The sequence below is a fragment of the Labrus bergylta genome, chromosome 6 (assembly GCF_963930695.1).
Source record: "Labrus bergylta chromosome 6, fLabBer1.1, whole genome shotgun sequence".
NCBI lineage: Eukaryota > Metazoa > Chordata > Actinopteri > Labriformes > Labridae > Labrus > Labrus bergylta.
The window spans coordinates 31,850,436-31,870,200 of record NC_089200.1 but is presented as its reverse complement, the minus strand read 5'-3'; the positions used below and the strand labels follow the sequence as shown (position 1 = coordinate 31,870,200).

At 44.0% G+C, this 19,765-nt stretch overlaps 1 protein-coding gene across 4 annotated transcripts in view; it reads right to left on the bottom strand.

Moving 5' to 3' along the window:
- sbno2b (strawberry notch homolog 2b) overlaps positions 1 to 19,765 on the bottom strand; it is a 66,434-nt gene that overhangs the window by 36,486 nt on the left and 10,183 nt on the right. For 3 of the 4 annotated variants that reach the window (XM_065956212.1, XM_020652568.3, XM_065956213.1), the window contains exons 2-4: positions 10,161 to 10,389; positions 8,875 to 8,963; positions 126 to 249 (exon numbers count right to left, since the gene is read on the bottom strand). In XM_065956212.1, the coding sequence (XP_065812284.1) occupies positions 126 to 249; positions 8,875 to 8,963; positions 10,161 to 10,268 (321 nt within the window). In that variant the 5' untranslated portion in view covers positions 10,269 to 10,389. Of the gene's footprint in view, positions 1 to 125; positions 250 to 1,703; positions 1,847 to 8,874; positions 8,964 to 10,160; positions 10,390 to 19,765 lie in introns of those variants that run through there. The other variant, XM_065956214.1, reaches the window with a different exon arrangement.

The window sequence follows — 19,765 nt, the reverse complement described above, 5'->3', positions numbered from 1 at the left end:
AAGACAAAGAAGAAAAGACAAATGGAGACAAGAAGCACTAATTGTGTTTGAGTAGGTGGAAGGGGACTTCAGTCATAGAAGATAAATATATATATGAACATGTACAACAGACTGATGAGACACACCTGTGGGAAATCTCCGTTCCTGGGGAGGTTGAGGCTGGAAAAGTCCACATCAGAGAATCCCGAGTACATGTCCATGTGCACGTCCGGAGTGGTGGTGGTAGTGCTGCTGCTCAAGTGGTATTGCCTTGAAGAGAAAGAGGAGGATTGTTAGTCAAGTCGTTTGTTTGACCAGGACGTATACACATGTTGTGTTTCCTTTAGCTCAAACAGTTACTCCAAATGTTCCCCAACAGCTTCCAAGTTCAGCCCTGATTTCCAACTCTAACCATTATCCTATCTCTACAATAAAGGCACAAAAAGCCCCCCCCAAAAAAGTTTCTTTTTTTTACTTGACCTTCAGGGGGGCGGGCCAACCCCCAATATAATGGTAGGGGAAACACTGAATTGAATCAGACCGATGGTATCGTGCAAGTTCTCTCTGTGGAGGTGTTGTCATTTTATTTTCGGTCAGAAACTATCATGTAGTGTGTCGTTATCGTCTGGTATTAGCTAACAAAACAACAGTACTCCTGTAGGCGACCATGTTGCTTTTCCGACTTGCAACTGGAACGCAGTTAACTCAGGTGTGACGTCATTCCCAGTTCCGATGGAACGCAGTATTAGTGTGGAAAAAAGCAGCTCCAGAAGATAAGAGGTACTGAATGATGTTTAGCTAGCATGTCATTTGATCATCAACAACACACCACTTTACTTAAAGGAGCCGTATGTAACTCTGACCCCTAGTGTTTAAAATGGGTACTGCAGTCTAAATTCTAAACATTGTAGAGAGCTGTCCCCCCCCCCCCCCCCCCCTCCTCTCTAGAGTGGATGCTCACTCAGGTCACCATGTGGTGGACTCTGAAGCTTCAGTGTTTATCCAGCTCTGCATGGGTCTGTAAACCTTTCTGTGTTCTAACTTCTCTCCATTTTTCAAAAGCATCTCCAATATTGATCCTAGTTTGAGCACGTTTCTGCTCGTGGAGCTTATTAGAAACATGCAGAGGCTTTTTAGGTCGGGTACAATCACTTCTACCTGAACCACTTCTCTTGACCGCTTCCATCGCTGCAACACCTGTTGACCTGATAACTGCTCTCATATCTGGCAAACGTCCAAAACGGCCGTGTCTTAAAAGCGCCTACCTTCTCTGGTCCAAACAAATCCAGAGCATTCAGGAGCAGAATCTCAAGTTAGAAGGAGGACATACTGACTGCTGCAATGTTGTCAGAGAAGCCAGCACTTCAACATGGCATGTTTCCTTAATGTCTGATCAGATAGTAAGATACCTTTATCATTTCACTCTCTACACATCTCACTGATTGGACCTTTAATATCTGAAAAGACTTGAAGTTTTGCTCTAGGAATTGGGACAGGTGTGTAATTTGAGACGAGACAGATGCCAGTACAGTGAAGCTTTACTGTATATTCACAGAAACAGGTCACGTATGCAGAGTACATCCGTCTATGATGAAAGAACGTAAATAACAACACAAACATTCATTCAGACAAGCGGAGATCTTCCAGACTTAAATCACAGGATAGAGACGGTGAGACAGATGTCTACACACAGTCATGAAAAGGAGAACGACTACAGTTCCTACCTGATCTGTAGGTCCAGGTCTAGCTGCTCATTAATCACAATCATTTTTCTTTAGCCTTACTTTCTATCAGAAACAAGTCGACACGCTCTGTAGGACATATTTTCACTTTCCTCTTGACTGCAAGTCATCATAGTGCCACGAAACAACCCTGCTGACAGTGATAAGCACAATGTCAAAACAAAAGCAAAACTAAAGGGCTGTTAAGGTGGAACTCCACACTCCTCTCAGCCAATCATGTGCCAGGGCTCAGGCTCAGAGGGATTGAGCTCTGCCAAAGCTATTCACAGGATTTGGCTCTGAGTCCACAACCATGGGCGAGAGATCAGTGGGACTGATTGATTCAAGTTCAAAGTACACTGAAAGGATGAAGGGGCGGCTTAAAGAAAGAGGCCAGTTGGTAGAAATAAAGTTCCTGTGAGGTTTGTTTCATTGAGTGTCACAAACAACGCAAAGCAAAAATACTCCTCTCATTCATGACCATGTTCAATAAAATACATTCTAAAAGACGATCCCAACTCTTTGGTCATATTTTGATAAACAACAAACAAACTAATATTACTGGGTTCAATCTAGAAGCATTATTAAATACACTGTTTTTATACAAACAAACAGAAGTCATCCCAAATGCACAAAGTTTAAAGATGGCGTCAGTAGAAATGTTTGTAAACATTCAAACTAAGCCCCTCCTCCTCCTGGGCTCACTGCAGGATGTAGTGTGTACGTTTACTGCTTGTAGCTACACTACAAGCTAACGCACGCTAGCACAAGCTAACCTCCGGTGTTTGTCACCTGCCTGTCCAACAGTAGACAGACACATACACATTCACACAGTAGACCAACTCCACGTCCACGAGTAAAAGACAACAAAAGGTTCACCCTCGTTTTAGAACGAGCTTTATCCACTTGGTGTTTCTCCTCACTCTGATTATATTTTCTCTTCTTTGCTGCTACGTCCACGTCCGTCATATTCACCAGTTTGAATAGCGTCCAATCACTGAATTGTATCCACTCTTAAACTCACCTGCTGCGCTGTCATTGGCTGGAGGAAACACACTAGCTCCGCCCAGAAACGTGCCGAGTCAACCAGAACAAAGTAGAACAGTAAAATCCAGTCAGAGGACAGAGTCTCTGCAGACACAGTCACCACCACACATGTATGGAGGCCCAGAAGAGACGATGGAGCAGCTTCACTTTAGGAGAAGTCTGTCTTTTATTTTGAAGGAACAAGCTGCTGACTCTGTCTTTACTTTAGGAGAAGTCTGTCTTTTATTTTGAAGGAACAAGCTGCTGACTCTGTCTTTACATTAGGAGAAGTCTGTCTTTTATTTTGAAGGAACAAGCTGCTGACTCTGTCTTTAAAAAAAAAATCACTTATGTTTTAGAAGGTACGGTCCTCTGTGATCAAGTAATCACAAGTTGAAAGTAATTTAAGTCCACACAATAAATATGAGTATGAAATCAAAATGATAGTGGAAAAGATCATGAGTTATGAAGTTAAAAAGTCTGTTCGTTTCTAAGAAGGATCACTGCTCAGTAAATGGTGCCAATCGCCCACGCTGGAAATCCCCTCTCTGGCCGTTTAGCCAGCGCTGATATGACAGTGATATTATTACAGCGGATGTGTTGGCAGGCCGATATCAGCTGCTTTCCAATGATACAAAGCTGATAAGCCAACAGGCTGGATTGTCTTTCTGGTGTACATGTAAGCCTTCTCATGCTACACATATGAACCACGTTGTTGTTTCCAGCTCTCAAATTTAAAGGTGACATATCCTCCTCCTCTTCAACCAGTTTAAATAAGTCTCAGAGCTCCTCTTAACATGTGTGTGAAGTTTCTTGTTCTAAGTCCACTCTGATCCTGTATTTGATCATGTCTATAAACCCCTCTATTTCAGCCCTGCTCAGAACAGGCTGTTTCTGTATCTGTACCTTTAAATATGTAAATGAGCTGTGTCTGACCACGCCCCCTCTGGGTGTCTCGGTCTTTCTCGCTCCATGTCCTATTGTTTACAGTGAGAAGGCAGACTCAGAGGGCAGAACAAACACCTAGCTGTGGGAGTGTCATCCACCTGGGGGAGGGGCTACTGCCCTTTGTGATGTCATGAAGGGAAAATCTCCAAACGGCCTGTTTGAGCACACATTTTCTGAAAAGTGGAGCAGGCAGAAGACGGAGAGGATGGACTTTTCTCATCATTGGGGGGTTTGTAGACGGACTAGAGACACATATTAGAGTTAGAGGAACATGGGGAAGTGTACGGTCCTGAAACAATATCCTTTAAAGACACAAAGAGAAGTTGTTAACAGCTCAAAACTATGTCAGATTACATGAACTAGTGTTTGTATCACTATTTAACTACTATAAGGTCTGATGAAAAAGTGAAAGAGTGAATCTATTTTTTAAGGCTCTGAACTTTAAACTTTCATTACAAACTTGTTAGTGTTCGCAAAGGAGCAACAAAGAGGTCAAAAAGACAAAGTAAAGTTGACTTGGAGGATCATCTGATAATCAACAGAATAATGAAGGGCCAATAAAGAGTTAAGTGGACGCACTGGGCTGATGAAGCGTCTTTCAACAATAACAAGCTGTGATTCCTGGGAAGAAGTCTTCCTCTCAGGAAATCAGGAAATAGAACTCCTGTGCTATCAACAGTATGCAATAACTGAACCTTGAGTCATAGCACTGGGAAAAACTCCAGTATGTCTGGAGGCCACATCAACAGAAAACAACACGGAGAACGCAGGCGGTAAGATCAACCAACTCTCGGAAAAATGATTTTCAAAAACTCCACTCGATAATCTCTCCTATTGAATCTAAAGGGGGAAATTTAAAAAAAGAGGCTGTGATGTCACTTTGGGGTCTCTAGTTTATGGAAAGGACAGTGTTCAATATCAAGCAACACAATATAGTCCTATTTATTCCACAGAGCCATGATGACATGAAGTCTGCATCTAAGGGCGCACTCACACTAGGCCACATGTACCGTTCACAAGCACTTTTGACCCTCTAAGTCCAGTTTGTGTGATGAGTCCTCGTACACTTCCTTGGCCCCGCACAGATGAAGAGGTGTGCTTCGGCACGGTACAGCTGCTCATGCACAAGCACAAGCACGTGTGCACAACGTGAACATGGCGTCATCAATCCCTGCCTCCATGATGGAGAAACCCCGGAGTGTTCTGTCTGTATCTGCTCAAAATGACCCAAAATAAGATACAAAGTCAGTAAAGTAGCTGTCATGTTCTCTGTGTTGTTCTCTGATGTGTGGACCGCACACCCCTTTTATTTTTACCCGAGTCTGCCTGTTTTGTAAACTAAGCACGCTTCACGGTCACGTAAAGCCATGCATATGTTGTATAACGACCTTATGAACGGTTATGAGGTAACCGTGCTCAGGCCCGGTTAGTCCTGGAGCCGTGTGACCACCGTGTGCTAGATTTATTCTTTAGAGTTTCATTGTATTACACTAGCAGTTCTGTGTCACCAGTAGAGGGCGCTATATGGATTTCACTCGCGAGTGTGTCGAGCGGTGATGCACGTACATGCTCAGTTACTCTCCAGCTGATATACGTGTTTGAAAACTGAACATTTGAGGGATCAAAGCAATAAATGTGTATATCGAAATCAATATTTTCCTCAAAATTAATTAATATGATGTCCTGTGAATCCTATCAGATTTCAGAGTGTTCTCACATGAATCTGAAGTTTCCCATGACAACATACTCGTACAAAGCAACGTATCTAATACGACCCATAGAGGAGAAACCATGATTTGACACAGTCAACAAACAATGAGCATCTCTTTTAATGCTGATTCAGCATGGACACAATCTTAATAACCTCTCGATCACTGCCCATTAAAAATCTGCTGAGCACATGTGGGTAACATCAGTCAGTGAATCGTTAGGTGCAAACTATTGGCTGTGCAATTATTCACAATATTATCGTTATCCCCAGGGTCCAGAATTCACTTATTGGCTCAGCGGCCAAAGTGGTGGGTAGAAGAAAAAGTTCACCAGTCAGGCCACGTGCGGTCCTGACTCGACCCGTACAGATCTGGTGCAGTTAAATTAAGCAGGTGGCCGTGGTGGCTGGCGTTCCAGTGTGTGTGTGTGTGTGTGTGTGTGTGTGTGTGTGTGTGTGTGTGTGTGTGTGTGTGTGTGTGTGTGTGTGTGTGTGTGTGTGTGTGTGTGTGTGTGTGTGTGTGTGTGTGTGTGTGTGTGTATGTGCAGCAATGTATGTCAGTGTGTCTCAGCCCACGATGCTCCGTCATGCAGACAGCAGAGGAGCAGGGAGAAGTAGCATAGTTTTATACGTGACTGTTGGGTATAAACATTCAGCCGCCATGTTTCCTCACCATTCAGAGAGTTCTATTTACCGCACTCCTCTGTCTGTTGTCAATGACTGCAGCTCATGAGGGAATACATGTGACTGACAGGTAGCCTGAGCTGAATATCAAGGAAGTGTAGAAAAAAAACAACGTGCATATATTCTGCCCTTTTTGGGGTTCGTATATTTAATCTCTGTATCTACTTTTCTACGTTCACAATAGCTAAAGTCCTAAAAAAGTGTCTGTTTTCATGAACTGCTCCTCCTTGCTCCCTCTACGCTCTGAGTCCGTCAGCTACTCTCTGCTGAGCCCCCACTGTTAGACCCCACGTGGGCCAAGTCTGCTCTGATTGGTCTGCTCTGTCGTTATTGGTCAGTTGCTCAGCACGGTTCTCAGAAATGTCCCGCCCCTTTTACCATATTGGGAATGCAGCCACTGGCTCCGTCTGAGAAGAGCATAAACATTAGGACCTTAGCACTACTGTGCTACCGCAGACTACGGCATATCGGGGGCGTGCTACAGAAGTTAACGGGCGTGCAACATGAGCTGCTGGGCTTGCTACAACGAGCCAATGGGCTTAGATCAGTGATATCACACTGACAATGACGTCGGACTGACAACTTTTTTTTTTGAGGGGGGCTAGAACCGAGTGTTACATGCAGCTAATGCTATAGCTAACAGGGGGACGTAGGAGAAGCCGCGTTTCTGTGGACTTTGAATTTTTGCACATAGATGTGCACATGCACAGGACACTTGGAAAACACATTTAAGAGCATCTAAAACCAGAAAAAGAAGAATATGGGACCTTTAAGACTTCAGCCTTGTTTGTCCTGTGAGGTGTTCCAACCACATGTTTAGGGTCCTGGTTGATGCTGAACTCACTAGCTTTAAAAAACACGGCAGGCTGGTTGTGGTGGACGAGGGCTGTTCAACATAATCATGACGCTCTTGGATGATATTCAATCAGTTCTCTTCTTCTGAACCACAGACACATCATGATCCAGATAAAGACATGTGTCTCTAGTCAGACCGAGAGTGAGATAAGGGTCTTGTAAAACCAGCTTGGAGTGAACATGAAAACCACACACTGAGCTCTTACGTCATCTGCTGCCTTAAGTTACAAAGAAACTGGCTGTAATACCAACACTACACTTCCTGATTTGTGTTTGGAATGAAAGATGTTTTTACTGACTTAAAAAAACATATAAATGTTTCTTCTAAAGCATGAAATTATATTTTTAAAACAAAAAGTAAATATGGATTTCAGCACACATCTGATCCTGCATGTGGACCATTGATGCAACAATATAATATCAAACGGCAACCACGGTTTAAAACGACCGACGGGGAAGCAAACAAATTCTCTTCCATGCATTGTATTTCTCTCTGAGTTGGCTGGAGTAAATATACAGTCTCTGTGCGCTAAAGCTGCTAGTATCGGACAACGTTGGTGTTAGATTTCACATATTGCTTTAACATGGCATGGGGTATGAGGAAACGCCGGCGTCTTTCAAATCAGTGGTGTGGGGACGTTTCTGTTTCGGCTTTGAGTATCAAGACAAGGGAGAGAAAAGAATAAACAAAAAAATGACTGTCTGCAAACATCGTTTTAAACGTGTCTCCTACTCAAATGGATAAAGGTTCACAGGGTACCCACAGGCACCGATAAACGGTGATTTTATGTATTTATAGAAAACCTACATATGGCCTGCTCATATGTGGCAAGTTTACAGACACAGCGACACAGAAATATGACCATAGTTTCAGTGTTTAACACACTGGTGCTGTGTCTCTTTTGGCTTCATTAGTCTAACAGTTGGTGACATGCTGTTTAAGTGCCCAAACCGTTTAATTCCATTCTCACCCGCTCAAAGACGCTGAGCAGCGATCATCCAAACCCCACTACACACACGCCTCATAGGGAAGTTGACAAAGGAGCTAGGATGATTCTGCTTTGTTTATGACACTGGAGGTAAAGCCCTTTTTTACTCTTGAACTCGACAAAAAGCTCCACGACCTACACCTTTGTATTCAAACACTGCTTCTACAACTGTGCAATGTTGCTGTCCCAGTGTGTGTGTGTGTGTGCATGTCTGACTGTGTGTGTGTGCGTGTGTGTGTGTGTGTGTGCATGTCTGACACTGTGTGTGTGTGTGTGTGTGTGTGCGTGTGTGCATGTCTGACTGTGTGTGTGTGTGTGCATGTCTGACTGTGTGTGTGTGTGTGCATGTCTGACTGTGTGTGCGTGCGTGCGGGAGCTCCACATACACACACAGTCAAACATGCACACACAGCGCCGTTCTGCCTCGCTGGATCAGCTGATCCCGTCTCTCCTCTGTAACGCCTCTGTAAGGCAAAAGTTACAGGGTGTAAAATATGATGGCACTGTGAACAGGGCTTCTGTCTCACCCGGTCCCATCTGTACATCTTACAGAGCAGCCGCATTAATCACAGGACACAAGTTAACTTGAGCAGGGTGATGCTAAGCAGCAACTCTTTAATGTTCATTAAGTCAACGAGGAAGTGCAAATCTGCAGCTCCTCGAGTGTCCACTGGAGGCTCCAACAGAGGAAACAGGAGGAGGACTGTGTATTCTATTTAAGATGTACAGTATGTATACTGTGCGTGTGCAGTAATAATAATTCATCAGTCAAAGTAACTAAAGACACCTTTGACAAAAACACACTCATAACACCATCATGAAGTCTGACAGAATAAACCTGGGTGTGGGTCACTTATACCCCTATAGCTCTTAAAGTCCTCGTTCTAAAGGTCATCGTCTGCTCTGAGTTTCAGCGCTCTTACTGAGCATCGCTGAAGCTGTTTGTGATGTTGAATGAACTTACTGGTTTCCAGATTGCATAGGGCAGTGGATGCTGTATCCAGCCTGCTGAGAGTAGGATCCCCAGGAATCAGACGAGGTGTAGATCGAACTCTAAAAGAAAACACAAAGATTACATTTATTAAAAGTTACTTCAAGAGCTGAAGAGAAGCAGCATTATTACAGGACTGTGCCATAGTGACACTCTTTGTAGTGGAGATTCACATCAGACCACATCTTTCACCTCCAGCTGGTCTGACTGACAGTACTTTCACTTCATTAGTGTACAGACTGTAATTCTGTAAGCTCTTCAATTCTGGAGAAATATGTGCATGTCTTATTCCCTGTGGAAACCAGATACACAGACAGTCTGGCTTTAGTGGGAGGAGACTCTGAGAAGGTGTCAGGAATATTCCGAGCTACCCTTTAAAGCTTTTTAGGCCGTTGTTTAGAGCAGGGATTCTCTACCTCGAGGTCCTGAGCCCCGAGGGGGTCGCCACGAAGTTGTGGAGAATTAAGTAACATATTTTTTTCTGGGGTTCAACTTTTGCATAACAGCGCCTTCATCAGTGGTACAGTCGTCTCATAGGGCTGTTTTATAAAGGTGGCTGCGTGCCGGCTGCGTGCCGGCTCCTACACGCTCATCATGGTATTGACACTGAAGCTCCCGCATGCTCGTCAGCCTACAGACTGCATGCTTGTGGTGTGAGTGACCGGTCTGCCCTGTCTTTCTTTTTATGTTCTACCCAAAACAAGGACATAAAACATATACTATAAACATTTCTTGGCTTGATAGATGTCATGAGAATCGATTCATACGGGACGGAGTCAAATGTTACCACCATATAAAATGTTCCAATCAGTCGATATTTATCATGATATTCAGATCTAAAAGCAGATTTTGGCTCCTGAGTGAAAGTTGAAGAAACCCGATGGTTATTGTGGTTCAAATATTAAAAACCTGCCTCTCGTCTCGTAACCAGAGAGTCAACATTGGTACCTTGAAACCTTACATATTGGCTCTCATCTACATGAGAATTTCAGATTTCCAAAGAAGATCAGCTTGGAAATTGAAACCACAAGTAGTATCACTTCCTGTTTGCATATTCTAAATAACTGTTGTGCAAACCAGAAGGTAAAAACACCAGCGCTCTGATCTCAACCTGTAAATATGTGAGCTATCCAGTCTTAAGGATAAGGCTCGTTTTATGTTTCAGTACACTGAAGCAAAACCTTACATGAGAGCTGTTATACCTCAGAGAACACTAAACATAAACCTGCAGATAGAAACACAACAGAACATAGTCATACCTCTGTGTTAGAGGGAGCCACCGAGAACAAGCTGCTGTCGAGCTGAGGGCCTTCTGGATGCAGGTAGTTCTCCCCGTCCATGGCCAGCGCTGAGGGGAGGGTGGGCATCAGACCACAGCTTCACACATGACCACCAGTTGACTAAGGATACACACACCGTCCAACCGTACCCTGCGTGCTGGCTGTGTGCAAGATAGTGCGTCTAACACGGGCAGAAGCTCTCCATGACCTGAAGATGACAGCAGAGATGGGGGGGGGGGGTCAATATCAACATCAAATGAGAAATCAAGTGGAAACTGAACAACAACCATCAAAGCGAGTATGTGCTTGTGAAACACTGGATTTCTTTCTGTTACACATTCATTCATCAGAAATACTAACAGATAATACTAGCACCACCACGGAGGTACCCAGTTAGGTGTGCGTTGTATGACAGCATTGTCAGGTACTGCTCTGTGCTCTCTCGATGGTCAATGCCCACAGACTGCGTTCTCAGAGCGCCGCACAGGAAGCACCTGGAGTCGCGAGACCAATACAAAATGGTGCGAGATAAAATGAGGTATGTGGTATAAAAAGCCTCATAAACACAACAACACACACAAGGTCCTTGTTCCCAACTGAAGGAGTTCAAGAAGTTGAACTCGCTTGGATTTTTTCTTTTTTTTATAGATGGTCGTGTTTCTGCCGGCTCAGTAAGTATCAGGATGCCATGTTGATGAGAATGTAATCTAGCGTGTTTTATTCTGAAAATAAACAGGATGTTTTCATGTTGTTTGAGTGTCTGACTTCCTGTCCTGCTCGATCTGGTGTATCTGCCGCAGAGGACTCCAGACTGACGGAGCTGAGACGCAGCGGAGCCAGAGGAAGAACACACACTGAATGAAGCGGAGAGTAAGAGATCGACAGAATGAATGAAACTTCTTTACAGTGTAAATGATATCAGTAACTTTAACCCTACGTTAGAAATGATGCGACACATCATTGTCATCAGGACTTGTTCTTGTTACAAACATGAAGGTCTGATTTATAATGCAATGTCAGCTTAAAGAGCCCATATTATGGGGTTCATATATTTAATCTATGTACCTACTAAAGTATGTTCACAATAGCTAAAGTTATAAAAAAAAGTGTCTGTTTTCATGCACTGTAGCTCCATGCACCTGTTCGCTTCTGACTCTCTCTAAGGTTCTGAAGTGCCCACGTTCAGAGTCCCCACGTGTGCCAAGTCTGATCTGATTGGTCTGCCTGTCGGCTCTGCCGTAATTGGTCAGTTACTCAGCATGGTTCTCGGAAATGTCCCGCCCCTTTTACCATATATGGAATGCAGCCACTGGCTCCGTCCGAGGGGAGCAAAAACATTAGCACCTTAGCACTACTGTGCTACCGCAGGCTACGGCATATCGTGGGCGTGCTACAGAAGTTAACGGGCGTGCAACATGAGCTGCTGGGCTTGCCACAACGAGCCAATGGACTTAATAATAATAATAATAATAATAATAATACATTTTATTTAAAGGCGCCTTTCAAAACTCTCAAGGTCATCTTACAGAGCAGAGATATAAACAACAAAGTAACAACACAATGATAAAATTAACATTAAAAAACACAAATGTACAGGATGTAAAGGAGTTATGAAAACGGGTGGAAAATGATCAGACTGAATATGCCAGTTTAAAAAGATGTGTTTTGAGATGAGATTTGAAAATGGAGAGAGAGTCGATATTACGGATTTGTGGTGGGAGGGAGTTCCAGAGGTGGGGGGCAGAGCGGCTGAAGGCCCTAGACCCCATGGTGGACAGACGGGCGGGTGGTGCAGTGAGTTGAATGGAAGAAGAAGACCTGAGAGTGCACGTAGGTGTGTTAATGTGCAGGAGTTCAGAGATGTAAAGTGGAGCGAGGTTGTGGATGGCCTTGAAGGTGAGGAGCAGAATTTTGAAGGTGATGCGATGTTTAACCGGGAGCCAATGAAGCTGCTGTAGGACAAGGGTGATGTGATTAACAGAGGGCGTTCTGGTGATGATGCGAGCGGCAGAATTCTGGACCAGTTGAAGTTTGTGGATGGACTTGAGAGGGAGACCAAAGAGAAGGGAGTTGCAGTAGTCAATGCGGGATGTAACCAGGGTGTTGACGAGGATGGCAGTACTGCTGAGAGTGAGGGATGGGCGGAGGCGTTTAATGTTACATAGATGGAAATAAGCAGACCGGGTGACATTATTGATGTGAGCTTGGAATGATAGTGTGCTGTCTAGGATGACACCCAGACTCTTAACCTGAGGGGAGGGAGAAACTGAGGAGTGGTCAATAGCCAGAGAAAAACTGTTGAGTTTAGAGATTGTTGATTTGGTGCCGATGAGGAGAAGCTCGGTTTTGTCACTGTTTAATTTGAGGAAAGGTCAACCAGGATTTGAATTCTTGCAGGCAATCAGTCAGGGAAGTGGGCGGGAGGGAGGAGGTGGGTTTGATGGATGGTAGAGCTGGGTGTCATCCGCATAGCAATGGAACTGGATGTTATACTTACGGAAGATATGGCCAAAAGGAAGGAGATAGATGATGAACAGAAGGGGGCCGAGGACAGAACCCTGAGGAACACTGGTAGTGACTGGAAATGGTTGGGATTTGAAGGTTCCGAGTTGAGTGAACTGAGTGCGACCAGAGAGATAGGATGAAAACCAGTGCAAGGGTGTGTCAGTGATTCCGATGGAGGCAAGTCTGTCAAGGAGTGTGTGATGGGAGATGGTGTCGAAGGCTGCACTTAGATCAAGGAGGATAAGGATGGTTAGAAGTCCAGAGTCAGCTGGCATGAGGAGGTCATTGGTGATTTTTACCAGTGCTGTCTCTGTGCTATGGAGGGGGCGGAAACCAGACTGGAACTGTTCATAGAGGTTATTGTCAGACAAATAAGTGTGAACCTGAGATGCAACTGTTTTTTCAAGAATTTTGGATAGGAAGGGTAGATTAGAGATAGGACGGAAGTTATTGAAGTCATTTGGGTCTGCAGCAGGTTTCTTAAGTATAGGGGTTATTGAAGCTGACTTGAAAGAAATGGGAACAAGACCAGAGGTGAGGGAGGAATGTATGATGACCATTATTAGGGAAGACAGAGGGGGTAGGCAAGCTTTTACTAGGACAGTAGGGAGAGGGTCTAATGGACAGGTAGATGGTTTTGATTTCTGAATGAGGTCAGATATTTCAGCAACAGAAGGAAGTTTGAAACTTGAAAGTTAGTGAGAGAGAGGAGGTAAGAAGACTGGGAGAGATGAGATGTTAGGAGTCAGTTGCTGGTGAATCTTGTTTACTTTGGCAGTGAAAAATGACATTAAAGAGTTGAAATAGGCGGTGGAAAACAGATGAGAAGCAAGAGAGTCCGGTGGTCGTAATATGTTGTTGACGATGGAGAATAGTGTCCTTGTATTCCCTTCACCTGAGCTGATGATACCTGCGTAGTGAGTTGATTTAGCTGTAGAGAGACTGTCCTTGTAGTGGAGAATGTGGTTATTGTACATTTCTCTGTGAATAAGAAGTCCAGTTTTCTTGTAGAGACGTTCCAGGCGACGGCCTTTTGTTTTGAGTAGGCGAAGTTCAGGTGTAAACCATGGAGCAGAGTGGGTGAATGAAACAGTCCGGGTTTTTAAAGGAGCCAGGGTATTTAAGAGGCTATGAAGACCATCATTGTAATGAGAAACCAGTTCATCGGGGGTGGATAAACAGTTTATGCTGGGGAGGCTGTCAATGCCACTGGAGAGAGCAGTTAAGTTAATGTCCTTGATGTTGCGATATGAAATGACACGTGGCAGATATTTTTTGGATAGTGTAAGTTTGACATTGAAAGATATTAACATGTGATCAGAAATGGGAAGGACATCTGCAGCGCAGTCAAGAGGAGTGACACCAGAGCAGCAAATTAAGTCCAAGATATGTTATTTGGAGTGTGTAGGAAAATCAATATGTTGCTGCAATTCAAAGCTGTCAAGGCAGGATGTAAAGTCCTTCGTCAAGGCATTGTTAGTTTTATCCCTATGTACATTAAAATCTCCCAGCAATATTATGTTAGGGGAGAGTGAGCATAGACGAGTTAAAAATGAAGCAAATTCATTCAAGAAATCAGTATTGGGCTTTGGTGGATGATAGACAGAGGCCGCTATGGTAGGTGTAGGCCCATTCAGTTGTAAGGCAATAGATTCAAAAGACAACTGAACAGGGACAGAAACAGGCGACACTTTCCAATTCTCGCGGTAAACTATCGCGAGACCTCCACCTCTGCCAGAGGCACGGGGTTGACAGATGTAAACAAACCCTGGAGGGGTACATTCATTCAGCTGTGAAAAGTCATTAGGTTGTTGCCATGTTTCGGTTAAACACAAAAAAATCAATCTTACGGTCAACCAGGAGCTCCTGGAGGAGAGGACCTTTGCTGGTAAGAGAGGGGGTGTTGAATAATCCGAAGTTGACATTGTTGTGGTCGTGTTTGACAGACCATACAAACATTTTATTAATCCACATTGTTGCCGATGATGGACTAGATAAGGGCTCCGGCAGCAGAAGCAGCCCAGGTGAGGAGTGGGAGCCCTACACGCAACAGGTAAGCTAATAGGCTACCTGTCCAAATTAACTCACCGGGTAATCTGATCTTTTGGAAGTATGTCCAGGGAAGAATACAACAAATGCAAAAAGTCCGTCGATCAGCAAAAACAGTCAGAGGAACCGGAGAGCAGCGGCAGCTAAACGCGCCAGCGTTCAGTCAACCGGACTTAGATCAGTGATCTCACACTGACAAGACGTCACACTGACAATTTTTTTCCGAGGGGGGCTAGAACCGAGCGTTACATGCAGCTAATGCTACAGCTAACAGGAGGACGTAGGAGAAGCCGTGTTTATGCAGACTATGAATTTTTGCACATAGATGTGCCTAAACATGCACAGGACACTTGGAAAACACACTAAAGAGCATATAAAACCAGAAAAAACATAATATGGGACCTTTAAATAAATCGACAGCACTTATTAGCTGTTTGTCATGTGACATCACTGAGCGACTGAGGACCAATTAGATTCACAGCAGGAGGTGGTAACAGAGGGAGCTGGTTTATTCCATTATGGGTCATGATGACACTTGATGAGGGGCAACCCTCATTTACAATGACACCGAGTCATTACAGAAATAATTAGAAAACAGACATAAAATCACTCTACAAAAGTCTAAAATGTACTAAGATAATTAAGCGAGTACAAAACTGCAATGAATAAACACACTTATGTAAAACAGTTACGGAGGTTGGGAGGCTTAAAATCTGGTTTCTAAAATGCCCAAAAGGTAAAAGTTCATTTTCCTCCTAAGAAAAAGCAGAGATTCCCAGTTCCGATCTGACTCGAGGAACACTCAACAGTAAACATCTTGAGGAACGTGTCTGATAATGCCCAGTCGAAAGATGGATAGAGACAGAGAGAGACAGAGAGAGAGAGAGAGACCTGACTTTACATATTCTACATTCACAGTGCCGGCACACACAAAGAGGAGCTGTTTTATCTGCAGGCTTCCAGTGTGATAGCAGCTGGATAAGCCTAACCCTAACCCTAAGCAAATGTTAGGAAAGCTCAATGCAAAGAACTAACTGATTAAACTCTGCAGGTAGGACTAACTGATTAAACTCTGCAGGTAGGACTAACTGATTAAACTCTGCAGGTAGGACTAACCGATTAAACTCTGCAGGTAGGACTAACTGATTAAACTCTGCAGGTAGGACTAACCGATTAAACTCTGCAGGTAGGACTAACTGATTAAACTCTGCAGGTAGGACTAACCGATTAAACTCTGCAGGTAGGACTAACCGATTAAACTCTGCAGGTAGGACTAACTGATTAAACTCTGCAGGTAGGACTAACCGATTAAACTCTGCAGGTAGGACTAACTGATTAAACTCTGCAGGTAGGACTAACTGATTAAACTCTGCAGGTAGGACTAACTGATTAAACTCTGCAGGTAGGACTAACTGATTAAACTCTGCAGGTAGGAAGTCTTTACAAAAAGGGAATGAGATATTTTCTGAATATAAAAAGGCAGCTTGAGATTCTGAGAGGGCAATAGGGGAGAGGAGAAAAGGAAAGCAGCTCAGGGCGGTCATGTGGCGCTGACAGACTGACGTTTGACGGTGGAAAAACGTCTCACTTTCAATGTGGAACGTACAGAGGAGGAATGGCGGGGCGAAGTCGTTCTGCCCTACAGACAGGGCCTACACACTCTGCGTCCTCCACTCTGGGTTTATCTGGGTTCATCTTCACACTTAATTATGTGAAGGACTTATCCACTACTCTATCAGAAACGTACATGGAGGAAGAGAGAGTGTGCATGTGAGTGGACGAGCAAGAGAGAGAAAGTAAAAGGAAACTTGATTTCTTTTAAAGTCATTCTGTGTAATTCTATGGTTCAATAGTTATTAATAGGAAACTCCAGCATCAGTCCCTGATTGGCTACATCCAGTAAGAATGGATCAGTGTCAGAGTTCTGTGGAAGAGGTCTTAGAGAAATAACCATAAATCTTTATTTACCAGGAATGGTTATGCACTGATAGATCAGCCGAACATCGGCCCATCAGACAAACATTGTGTGTCACGCACCCACACCCACAGCTGATGTTTATCTGTTGAGACAAGAGGTGGAAAAGTACCGTCGACTTCTTTACCATATCACGAGGAGAGAAGTGTCTCAATACCGTCACCTGGACAAAAAGAGTCGTTTTGTTTTAGCCGCTGTGGAGCAGAGAGGAGGGAAGTGGGAACTACACAGACCATAATCCTTTGCACTCTGCCTCGCTGCCTTAGTTCAGTGAAAATGGCAAACACCGGCGTTAGCGGGGAGGGAGAACAGAGAGCAGGTTTTTTTTTATCCCACTGAGAAGATCAGTGTACACTCAGAGACTGATCCAATCCCCACAACAATGAAGGTCATCCGTCAAGATGTATGGAAACATAGTCAAATAGTGTCCCTCCTGTCTATCGCTGCCATCTTGTTTCAATCAGAGGCTGTATCTAGGATCAGCTGACATGTAAGGGCCAATGAGAAGCCTGAGAGAGATGTCAGTAAAAAATGTTCTGTTGGTCAAATGAACCCGTCCTGTAACTCAAAAACAGACATGAAGGATTACATTGAGTAAGAAAGGTATTGAAAGCTTTAAAATGGTCCATTAGCTGGTTTGTTGTTTCCAGCGTCAGTACCTCTTGGCCCTAATTTGATCTCTTGGTCTCATCCCAGCAGTATTAGTGGCACACATCTCAGAGTCGAGGGAATCGTTTGTTATCTAAGTGTGACAGCTGTATGAACTCTGACATCTTTTGTTTAGCCTCAGCAGACGTGTGCTGTAAATCCATAATCTTCTTCATCCTCAGCCTACCCACCAAGGACTGAATATCTACCTCACCACCTGTCACTCAACCAACTGCAGCCAGGTCCATGCCGGTTAGCATCTCCTAGCAACAGAAACAATTCTGTCGTCTCTATTGCTGTCCCCTGTTCCCAAAGCCCCCACATCCCCTCACAGTAAGCGCCTGAGGAGAATCGATACTGATCACGCCAAGATCTCCTTCCTGTAAGGCCTGTCATTACTGAAAACAGCCGCTGCTACTCCTAAACCACTGAGAGAGGAAGAGGGAGGAGCTTAAGAAAGCAGCAAGGGAGAAGAAAAGGGTTGGAGGTATGGGAAAGAAAACAAAAGATACTGAACACAATGTGCTTGCTGTGATCAGGAGAAACCAGTTCAGCGCAAATTTAAATGTTTGTATAATCATGATTGGTTATTTTTCAAAGCCATCTGCAAAGTAAATATCTGGATTAGAAGTGTGTTTAAAAACATGATGCATCATAATGTTGACCAGGCTTCGTCTATCGTTAACCATTTCAGACAGAGAGAGAGAGAGCGAGAGAGAGAGAGAGAGAGAGACAGTGTAATCTGTTAAATCTGTTAATTACTTCAAAGGTTACTGTTTTTTTGAACAACCCCCACCATCTCCCTCTCTGTGGGTGGCCTGATGCAGAAGCTCACTGCATGAGGGATTAGGGCCATTTCATGGGCAGTAAATGGTTCAGTCTTTAGGAACTGAAAGAAGCCTTTGCATATGTGCTGAACATGCTGAAACACACCGTGTGCTTCATTCAAACATGTAGATTCAGTGATGTTAGAAACACTTCTTCCAGCTATGCCTGTGTTTGTATGAGTCACTGTGTCTGTCTGTCAGACAGAAAGAGGTTAACCATCAGCCTCTGTCACTTCAAAAAACACAAGATGTCTGTTTACCATGTCCCTTTATGGTTACGGCGCCCCACATCTGTTGCCAGTCGGTTTAGGCAGGAGGTGAAGCGCAGTCTGTGAGGAGGAGGGAGTATATGTATGGTGGCCTTTGGTGGATATCAGTGGAGGCCAGAGCACATGGGGATCATCCAGGGAAGTGTGACTTCCTTAAGCTGCTAAGTCACGATTAGTGCTCACGAGGAGAACCAGCACCCTGGCTGGTGCGTGTGCCTATCACTCACACACTCACATGTGGAGTGATGACCAACTTCCACAAAGTTAGATTTGTATGTGTAATTACACTGTCATGATCAAGAGTGTTCCTTATGTAGCTGATAAAACACATGTACATGTCCTTAAGGGGGGGCGAGTGAAGTGTCAAAGAAAATAAAGGACAAGGAGGAGCTGCTAATTCACCACCACGCTTTCCTTTGTGTCTCCACACTTTACAAAATGAGTAGGAAAAAAATGTCTACAATGAGGGAGAAGCTAGCTCCTCCCCTTGTGTATAAAAGCTGTTTTAGTCAAGAACTAGAGAGAAGAAGAACATACTCACTGATTATTTAAAGAGGACATATTATATTAGATCACGGCCATTCTGTGTTAATTTATGTGCAATTTGAAGCTACGAGCTAACTAAAGAGCTCTCAGGAGTATCGTTGCTTCAAGAAGTCATCCATGTCTTATCACTTTTCTTTGGGCCTGCACTAAATCCTCATTAAGAGTACAGAGAAAATCCTCCAGCACAAAGCGTTGCTTCTTCTCCAATAACCACATCCTCAAAAACCAGCTTCACATAGGGGTTCACAGAGGGCACATTTAAATGATTCCACCATTCCATCTTACTTGATGCAGCCCACACAGTTTGCCACTTGACAGTTTGTGACTGAGTCCTGGTCAAGTCGATGTATTACATTTTTGTGTGGAAAATGCTCTTAAAGCTCGGTGCAGTGTAGAACAGCTGGTGCTGTCGTAAATGAAGTCCATGAGGGTAAAGGTTGTGAAAAGAGAAAATGGACTCAACACAGAGAAAGAGATGTCAGTATGCATGAGCAGCACACAGCCTTCTTCTAGCATCTGTCTGCATCTGTCTTCACTACACTTCCACTTCCTCTGAGTCAATGCTGACACTCACTCATCAACACTCTGAAGCCATTAGCATCACCACCAGTAATCAGGTTAGCAATGATCAGGGCCCTGGCCGAGCAGCAGGGGGGCAGTTAGTTGGTTATGATTGCCTCGAATGTTGGGATTCATTAGCGACCATGATGAAATATTCATAAAAAGAACAAGTTACTTCCCAGGGAGGCGCGGGGCTTCGTCATT